This window comes from Paralichthys olivaceus, chromosome 6 (genome assembly GCF_024713975.1).
Source record: "Paralichthys olivaceus isolate ysfri-2021 chromosome 6, ASM2471397v2, whole genome shotgun sequence".
NCBI classification, from domain to species: Eukaryota; Metazoa; Chordata; class Actinopteri; order Pleuronectiformes; family Paralichthyidae; genus Paralichthys; species Paralichthys olivaceus.
Window position 1 is genome coordinate 13,341,929 of NC_091098.1, and position 9,756 is coordinate 13,351,684.

The 9,756-nt window shown below is 40.1% G+C and overlaps 1 protein-coding gene and 1 long non-coding RNA gene across 2 annotated transcripts; one reads left to right on the forward strand and one right to left on the reverse strand.

Annotated features, from left to right (window-relative positions):
- Positions 1-147: 147 nt before the first annotated feature.
- Positions 148-1,652, reverse strand: foxl2l (forkhead box L2-like). Its single transcript, XM_020089001.2, has one exon. It carries the CDS (start codon positions 1,391-1,393, stop codon positions 629-631), a length of 765 nt encoding a protein of 254 aa, XP_019944560.1. The 5' UTR covers positions 1,394-1,652; the 3' UTR covers positions 148-628.
- A 1,001-nt stretch (positions 1,653-2,653) lies between these two features.
- Positions 2,654-7,489, forward strand: LOC138410581 (uncharacterized). Its single transcript, XR_011243291.1, has 3 exons — positions 2,654-2,914; positions 5,113-5,167; positions 6,229-7,489. It is a non-coding gene; the product is annotated as an uncharacterized lncRNA (long non-coding RNA).
- Positions 7,490-9,756: the final 2,267 nt, after the last annotated feature.

Here is a 9,756-nt window from a genome sequence, read left to right on the forward strand (position 1 = left end):
TATAAGGATTGTAAACTAGACTTAAATGCACATTACATCTCACCTCTGCACCTTGTTACAGATAATTCATTATAATAAAAAATATAATAAATCATTGCTATGTTTTACACCTTATATAGGAATAAGTCAAACAATGAGACAACAAAATGCAAAAATAACTTTTTATTTATCAAACTTGATATATCTTATAACAAGTAAACATTCTTAATCAAATGAAAACTGATCAGTGCTTTATTTTCACCTTGTGTTGCATGAAGCATATCAGATAACTTGTATAAAAGCAGAGAAAAGAAATAAATAACATAGTTGAACTTGTGTAGGCTCATTATAAAATAAAATAAAAACCATTTATTTGGTTGCAAACTAAGGAATAAACTGAGCCTCAGACACAAAGACACTGTCTTCTGCAGTTCACACTGTGCAATGAACTCTGGCAGTAATTCTGGATAAGTGAAAGTGTAGAGAAGTTCTCAAAAAACGTATGAAACAGTTTCACAGTCAACAGATTTAGCCCACACCTTGTCAAAGGAACAGTTCTGGTTGAACCTGACAGCTGAACTGAAATGGTGAAACAGATGAACTCAGAGTCTGTGAACTGGCTGTCAAATAATCCGATCAGATCAAAACTCTAATGGTCAAACGAGAGGGCGACCTGCGGCTCCGCTTGTCTTGAGTAGGAGGTGAACTGCTGGTAGTTGCACCCCACGGACACGGTGCCTCCGTCGGGGCTCATCGGCTGCGTGACTCCGCCGTAGGGGCAGGCGTTGTGGGGCACCAGCACGGAGGGCAGGTGGCAGTGGAAGGCGCCGTAGGGAGGGTGCTGGAAGTGCGGGGGAGGGCAGTACGAACTCACCGGGGACAAGCAGCGGGTGTGTCCGGTGATGACCTGGGACGAGCCGGGCTGTGGCTGACGCACACCCCAGGAGCTGCTCACGTAGTGAGGCAGGTAGAGCGGCTCGGGGTACTCCAGGTAAGGCGCGGGGGGTGCGTAGGGTCTCCTCACCCTCCTCCGCCGCCGGTAGTTCCCCCTCTCGAACATCTCGTGGAAGGCCGGGTCCAACATCCAGTAGTTGCCCTTCTTGTCCCCTCCGCTCTCCCGGCGCACTTTAACGAAGCACTCATTCAGAGACAGATTGTGCCGTATGCTGTTCTGCCAGCCTTTCTTGTTCTTCTCGTAGAAAGGGAACTTGGAGAGGATGTAGCTGTAGATGCCGCTCAGGGTCTGTCTCTTATCCGGGCTGTCCTTAATGGCCATGGCGATGAGAGCCACGTATGAGTAGGGCGGCTTCACCAGCTGGACGGGCTCACCTCCGGGTTGCGGAGCGGGCGAGCAGGCGCTGATGTCCAGAAGCTGCGCTCCTTGGTCGGCGGGGGTTGTCTCTGCTGGGTCCATGGCTCGGAGCGTCGGGTGTGCGGTTCTTGTGCGTCCGGTCGGGGTCGGGAGCTGCAGTCAGAGCCACGAAACGATCATGTCCGCAGGTGCACACGCACAAACTCTCTCGCACACACACTCTCAATAACAGACTCACGCACAGACTCACACACTCCTCCCACAGGTGGTGTATGGTTATCGGTGTCTTTCATCTCGCCGGGTTTCTCGTGCTGTTTCGGGGCAGCGTGTCGGAGGCTCCGTGCAGCTGCAGGTTGAAACAAGGTGTTTACTTTTATTTAGAAAATCTTTCTTATATTCCCACTTTGGAGAGGGACGATCAAAGACTGACATTCCTTTGCACGTGGTGTTTGATATGTGGGGTTCATCCTTTTCCCAGGGATGGACACTGCAGTTTTTTTTAACATATGTTCTAACATGTTTATTGATCAGTCATTAAATTTACATTGAAGAATGATGCATTTATAATGGATAATTTGACCTTTACATGGTTGATCTTAAGAATTTGAAAACTTATTTTATAATCTTTTAAAATCAAAAATCAAATGAAGTTATTTATAAGTGTACATATAGGCTACAACCAAATGCATCCTCTCTGAAAAGTATAGTCCCCTTTAATTTTCTTTTTAAATCTAAAACATTAGGCCTGATGAAATATCTGCTCTTCATTCTGCTCTTGCATGAGTTTAAACATTTAAAAAAAATTAGATTGAAGCACTGGCTTGATTGCAACGGAATTGCAACCAGGAAAAACACAACACAGTGAAATGATGAAATAAACAAACCCTGTCTCTCTTATTGCATGCAGATATTTATTTTCATGCATTGATTTGCTTATTAATGTATGTATGCAGTGTTATGCATGTTATCAGCTCAGAGGAGTATTTTCAGGATTTGTAGGTATCGTGGTCCAGCATCTCCCATTAAAAAAAAGTAATGTTATTTTAAAGTGAACATATTGGATTATTTTTGTTCCCCTCTGAACAAAGAAAACATGAAAGTTGTTTAACCTGTTTTATCACCACCACTGAAATTGTTTCTCTTCATTGTGCTATGATCTTTAAGAAGTGCAACCTCTTTTTTTTTTTACTACATTAAAGCAATGGCTGCCAGGGAAAACCTATTGAACTGATGGAATCTGTCTTATAAACATCAGGTGTAAGATTAAACTGCCTTTAATACAATGTGTTTTCTTTATGGTGAACTTTAAAAGAATGAATGCACAGCCACAAAATTGCATGCATTCATAAAACTATAGGAGCTTTTATTTAGTGACTTATTTATTCCAAAGCTTTTTGCACGGTGAAAGGAACATGACAGTTGGGTATTTCCAGGATTCGCAGGTATCAGGGCACAGAATACCTCCCACACATACAGTGAGGCATGAACAGCAGGGCCGTCTGTCCGCTGGAGGATTGGCAGATAATGATCACCTGCTCTCACCAGACAGTCTGTCTGTCTCCCGTCGACTGATATGGAAATACAGATCTCAGAAAAGTCAGCAACTATAATGGGAAAGCAAAGGTACGTCATTGGCAAGGATTACGAGGAATCTTAGATTGGCCATTGTTATCACTGGATAGGTATTCAGTTGGAGTTACACTGCTTTTTAAAACATTACATCTGTGTAAGGCAGTTATTCAGATTGGAGGATATTGTTTATATCTTTTATATTCCAAATAAAACTCAGAATAACAGAATTAAGGAGACCAAAGCCCTAATCGCCTCTGTCCCTATATAGTTCATATGATGAACCCTTCGTCAGACCGTCAGAAATATATTCAAACTCCACAATCTCATGGTTTCATTGACAATAAATGTATCATGCTTCCCGCAGAAATGTGTATAAAATAATGCACACAATTACATTTGATGTCAAATGTTAAGATTTTTCTCATCAAAACTGTTTCCCTCAAATCACATTTTTATACTTCTTAATTACTTTTCAATCAATTAATACATTTCATTAACTATTTTCCAGGGGACAGGGTTACATTGAGAGCTACACAGAGAAGGACAAACTGTAAACACTGTCCTGTTTTTTTATCTCAGGCAAAGCTAGATTTACCTCCTGATGTCATTTGAGTGAAGTGAGGCGCCAGACTAAACACAATCTGTGTAGTTTGATCTATCTGGGACTGATGAAGAATGCAGCAAAACTGCCAAAAACAAAGATTGTAAACGCTGTAATTAGACTTCAGAAGATGAAATAAAGAGTTACAGCTCTCGAATGTCCTCAAGTGGCTCTCAAGTCTCACCCAGAAAAAAAAGGAGAAACATTTCAAGACCATGTTTTCAAATCATACGTAGCCTCCAAATTGAAAGATGTTTGGTTATTATTTTTTGGCTTTAAAATGACATTGGTGGGATATTTTTTCAGAACGTGACAAGTTGAACATACTGAAGCATCAAGTGCTTGAAGGTCTTTTTTTTTATTTATTAGAACATGTTAACACACAGTGAGACAGTGAAGCAGAATGCACAGGACCCCCAAACTAAAGTAATTGAATGAAATGTATTTAATTCATGGATTTTATCGTTTACGTCTGTAAATCTTTACAGCTTCATTGCAGTGAAAAGGCCTCATTGTCTCAAAAGAATTAGACCCTCGAAGATGAAATGAAGAGTAGCAGCTCTCGAATGTCCTCCAGTGGCTCTCAGCTCTCACCCAGAAAAACAAAGAATAACATTTCAAGACCATGTTTTTAAATGATACACAGCCTTCCCATAGAAATATGTTTACTTTTTATGGTCTGGCTATAAAATGACATTGGTTGGATGTGTTCAGAACTTAGTCGCTGCATATACACTCAAGACCTTAAAGGTTTTTCTTTTTTCTTTTCAATACAGTGCAATCATTTTAGTTTGCTTTGTTTCTTATGCTCTCTGCATAACAGAGAAGACAAGGTTATTTAATATGGGGGTTGTTTATTGCAAAAATATCTGCTCTGTTATTGTGTATTAACATGTTCAAATCCACATGTAATTCTTGAAATTATGTGTAAAATAATACCATGCTGATAAATATTGAACCACAAAGGTTATACAGTTAACTGTTAAATGTTAGATAGAACATAGTTTTCAATTTTATCGTGTTAATCTGATAATGATTCTATCTTTTTTATTACAGTATCTGGGATTATGTCAGAATGTCAAATGTATTATTGTTACAATGACACATCATTTCGTTGTTTCAGATTAAATTTGCCTTCTATAGATGTCTGAAAAAAGCTGCTTCTGCTGTTTCCTGGTAGAGATGGAAAGTTACAGTTACATTTACATGTGTGGATTTATTTGATTCCAGTATTTTATTTGAATATTGCATTTAGTTTATGATTCTTTTTGCTCTATTTACTTTCAGAAGGAAATACTGTACTTTTCTCTCTACATTTATCAAAAAGCTAACTTGACAAAAACCACAACATATGGTATGTAACATGAATGTACACCATCATAGTAACGTCACTTTTACCTGAGGGCAGCAACGATTTAACAATCGGATGTGGGACATTCTTTAAATGTGCAAACTTAAGTTCAGTTCACATGGTTGTGTGTTGTTGCTGTATTGTAGTATTTTTTTTACATTTTAGTTTTACTTCTCAGAGCCCTTGTGCCTGCGCAGGCTCGTTGGCACATTGCCAGTCGTCAGTTTGAGAAAACATTGACCTTTCAACTGAACTTCTCTTTCCTGTCGTCATACCTTGAATACCTTTTATGCACAGATGGTGACTACAGAGATGCACTGGTCCAGAACATTATTTTTGCTGAACAGATCAGGTAGCTCAACACCTTTACTTCTTGTCTTCCTGCATACTGACACGGGTGGAAAGGTGGAAGGTTGTGTGTGTGTGTGTTTGTGTGTGTGTGTGTGTGTGTGTGTGTGTGTGTGTGTGTGTGACACAAGGCTGCAAATGTTGAGGTTTAGGCAAAGCTAGGACACCCTGATGTTTGTGAGAGGGATGAGTGACGTCCAGCTGCAGGCCTTTAAATGTTTACTCCTCTCACCACACAGATCATTGGATTGAAAACTGTCCTGTTGGCTCATTGCTTCAAAATTAAGTTGTTTGTTATTTACACACGAGTACAAATCAGTTTTGTGTCAGCATGTCAAAGCAATAGCATCATCTGAGAGAGGTAGATTGGCTTTCTGAGGAAAACAAACAAGTGTATGAGATCATTTCCATTCATATTCAGCTGTAAGATTACAACTTAAAACTAAAATAAAAATAAATAAAATAATAATATGTTGCCATGTACCACAGCTGTAACATGTCACTAAACAGCAAGTGTCATGTAAACATTAATGATTTAATTTTTTTTTTATAATTTTCATTCTGTTTATACTCTTTTTTAAACAGTGTCATCAGGAACTGACTCTGACTGAAGACTATGTGCAGGAAATGAACATATGTAGTTTGAGTATGATGAGCATGTGTGAAACCTGAGTCACCAGACGTGCACCTGTCAAGCTGCAATCAGCGATAAAAGGAAATGACAGCATGTGTTGTGGCTTCTGTCTGAAGACAAGAAGCTGGTAGCAGAGCAGACCCCTCAACCTACACTAGTCATTTCAGGCACCACTCCCAGATCTGCCTAATCCATGGATTAAATAAGAAGTTTGACTGCTTTGTGTTAGTGACAGACACACTCTGATGTGACAGGCTCTCAAACAGACAACGTTAAAACACACATGGCTGAGTAAAAAAACTGATTCACAAATACTTTAGTGCTTCATTTCACACGTCATCCTACACATTATAAAATACGACATATTTACTGCATGACTTTGACACTGTTTGTCAGCTGAATTCCCATACTAAGTGTGGCCTCTCTTTCAGGTATGAGATACTCTGAGTTCCCTGTTCAGTTCACGATGCCACTGACTCGTGCCTCCTCCTCCCACAATGCATCTCTTTGTCGCGCTCTACAGCCTTGCAGCCCTCATCCCTAGTGGACCTCTCCAGATTCCATTCTCCACTATTGTTCGAACAGGCTGCATGAACTGAGGTTATCACACTTCCAAGTCACAGAAGATGATAAATGTTGGTGAATGCGATCAAGATTTTCTCAAAACATTTCTTAAAGTCATTATCAGTCATGGATGAGTACTTGACTCGATGTTGACAGGTTTAAAATAAGATAACAGTGTTGCACCCTGCTGTCAATTATCAAAATAAATCCTGCGCCAAGATAAATTCGGCAGATTCCTCAGTGACAGATCACCTGCTGAAAGCTTCTTTAATACTGGCGTGATTATCTTCATCCACAAAGCGTCATTGTTTCATTAAAGAGCCTGACAACAACAGACATATTTCAGTTTCTCAGTTTACACTTTTCAATTGCTGTTGTTGTCATCTTAAAGGGACTTTTCATTGAGATTCCTGTTCGACTTGTTTCCACGCTGCACATCAGCTTTCACGCAGAGCCCTGCTGCAGTGTGATCCTACCCCTCCCACAGTACAGCTGTGAACACAGCAACTGATCTCAAATAGCAGGGAAGCATGTGACATCTCTCTGACATCTGATTTAGTTCCTGGCAAGTCAGCCTCTCCCAGAGTACAGATGATGTTGGTGTGATAAGGAAACTGCCAAATTCCAGCCTCGCCTGAAAAATCACAGTGTTAAGTTCCTACTTGAAAATATGTTATAGGCTATTTTTTTGCTTTGTGGAGAAATAATTCTCACACACTTATTTATTGCATCGTTAAAAACAGATTGCCTCTTTCCAAAAGTCAAACGAATGCTACGATTCTACCCGCACAGTCTTTGTCAGATGAAAAACCGTGTTAGCAAAATGTACTGACAGCTCACAACCACTATCCCTAAACGGTTTATAACGTCCAAGGACGGTTGCGCCTACAGTACATGTGATTCACATTTGTCTTATAGTTCTATACTCTTGGCTTAATATAATAATCATAATTATTATCATTATTATTATAACTCTTAGATAATAGTTGTTGTATCCACTTGGGTTTGGATAGCGAACCATTTGCTTGAAAGACCTCTGGTAATTGTCCATTTATTGCTCTCCTCTGCCATCTTGTGGAGGTGATTAAAAAAGACAATTTTTTATGAAAACTGAAGGCAACCACAGGTTCTCTGTCATGTTTGAGGGGGAGGGTGGGATGAGGGGTATTCAACTGCAACATGCAACTTCACCACTAGATGTCACTAAATCCTACACACTGGACCTTTAAGACCACAATCTTAAATGTATTTCAACATCAATGATTTTACTGAATCTAATGGGTGGATAATTAAATAAAGAAAAGAAAGAAATCACACTTTAACTTTACCTGTAAGAAAAGTATAATATAATATAGTGTTAATAGAAACATGTAAGGATAAAAACAACAACAACAACAACAACAATAATAATAATAATAATAATAATAATGAATGATAATCAATTCACAATTACAGGCAAACAACATATCCACCAGTCTATTAGTGTTTGTCTGTGTAGTATGGAAGTAGAAAGTAAATTGTATCTGTTATACGCCTTGATGTTTAAATGTTTCACTCCAGTCATGGATGAACTGCTTGCTTTAAAGTGTGAGTTGATTTTATATGAATTTTAAGGGCTGTTGTATTTCTACATTCTGGCAGCAGAGGGCAGCAGACTGACACGCTTCAAAGCTGCAACATGATGCTGGATGTAAAAATGTTTTGATGACATCATGTTCATGTATTTGAACTATGGAACAAAATATGTTTTATTGCAATGCAGTACATTTGTTCCAGTGTACACTTCAAAACAGAAAAATCGAAACATTACAATGAACGGCAAATTAAAACATTTAGGGGTTTCTACTGTTTTAACAGTGAATGCAGCACAACAGACATGTTGTTGACACACAGGGCAGATTCTCTTGTGTTTAACTTCTAATTAACCCCTTACTTTGCCTTCAGACATCACAAACAAGGAGCAGAGCTGTAAGCAGGATGATCCTTTAGTTCATACACTGTGGGGTCTAACCCATGAATTAAAGGATCTTCAAAACAAAGGGGCCTTTTTTTGACATGAGATGGATTCAGGCTCGAAAAAGCCTCAATGCTTGAAGAATGTTTTGTGTTATGTCCCGTGGTGACTCTATAGTTTTATTTCTCCTTGACTTGAAATGGTTGGTAAACAACATCCAGCGTTTGGACCTGGTGACCCCCTTGGTTTCTTCATTCCGACACGTACCGTTCCAGATAACTTTGAAGTCAAAGACAAAAAGAGGAAAATGTATCCCCGGGGTCTTTGGAATCCATGCGAGCGGCCACAAAAACAACACTTCATCAGGGGCACCATTCAGAAGGGTGATCAGCAATATATGGGGAAATTCAAATGAGAAGCTTTGTGTGAGGCAAAAAGCCAAAGAGATTTGTCTCGTCCCTGGCCCCTTCCTCCTTTTTTTTGTTACCATCCTCTCATGAATGACTTTGATCTGGACAAAATGATTGAAAGACAAAGCGAGGTGGCTCGATTTAATTCCAGTGGAGAATAGATTAGTGGGATAAGTGGGTGAGAAGAGGGGTTGCGAAGAAGCCGAATGTAGATTCATAAGGGAGATGCAAGAAAATCCCATTTCAGCCAGAGCCAGTGTATCAATCTGCCAAGGGGGAGGGTGTGTGTGTGAGCAGGGTGTGAGCAGGGTGTGAGAAAAAGGAGCTCCAGTTGATCGCTCTTTAGAAAAGGCCCCTCACTCTCCTGCTGGGTTCTCCTCAGCTCTTGTCCTCCTGGTACAATGCTGGTGGAGCGGCTGAGTCCCCCACCCCACCCATGTCCCCTTCCTCTCCCGCACCACCACCACCCATGTGCCCCCCAACTGCCCTCCGTGTGCTGGAACTACGCTGACTGCCTGGACCCCAGACCCCAGCATATGGAGGCCAGACCATGGGGCTCTGCTCTCCAATGTGCTCCACAGCTGGGGCTCTGCTGGAGTGGGCAGTGGAGGTTCATGCTGCCACATGCTCTCTGCTGTCTCCATCACTCCCACTGTTGAGCTCCTTCACGGGGGCAGATAAGCTGTATATTGAAAAACTTGTAGGGTCAATTCACTCAAATTATGAAAAGAATAAACATGTTTTCTCACTTTGCTCTCAGGGAGAGACTATAGAAATACCGCCGATCTCACTTCAACTGGTTTTGTGATTTCTGTCTTTCATATGCCTCAATACAAAATGTTTACAGCCAACATTTCAGCCTGTCATCATTTTTTAATAATTGCATAAAACCAGTTTTTATAGAAAATTATTTTAATGATTGAATGTTGTTTATCTTTCTTGTTTTGTTCTTTGTTGCTTTATTACCATGTCTTTTGTTAAGTACTGAGTAAACTTGTTTATATAAGTGCTATAGTAATAAAGTTTTATTA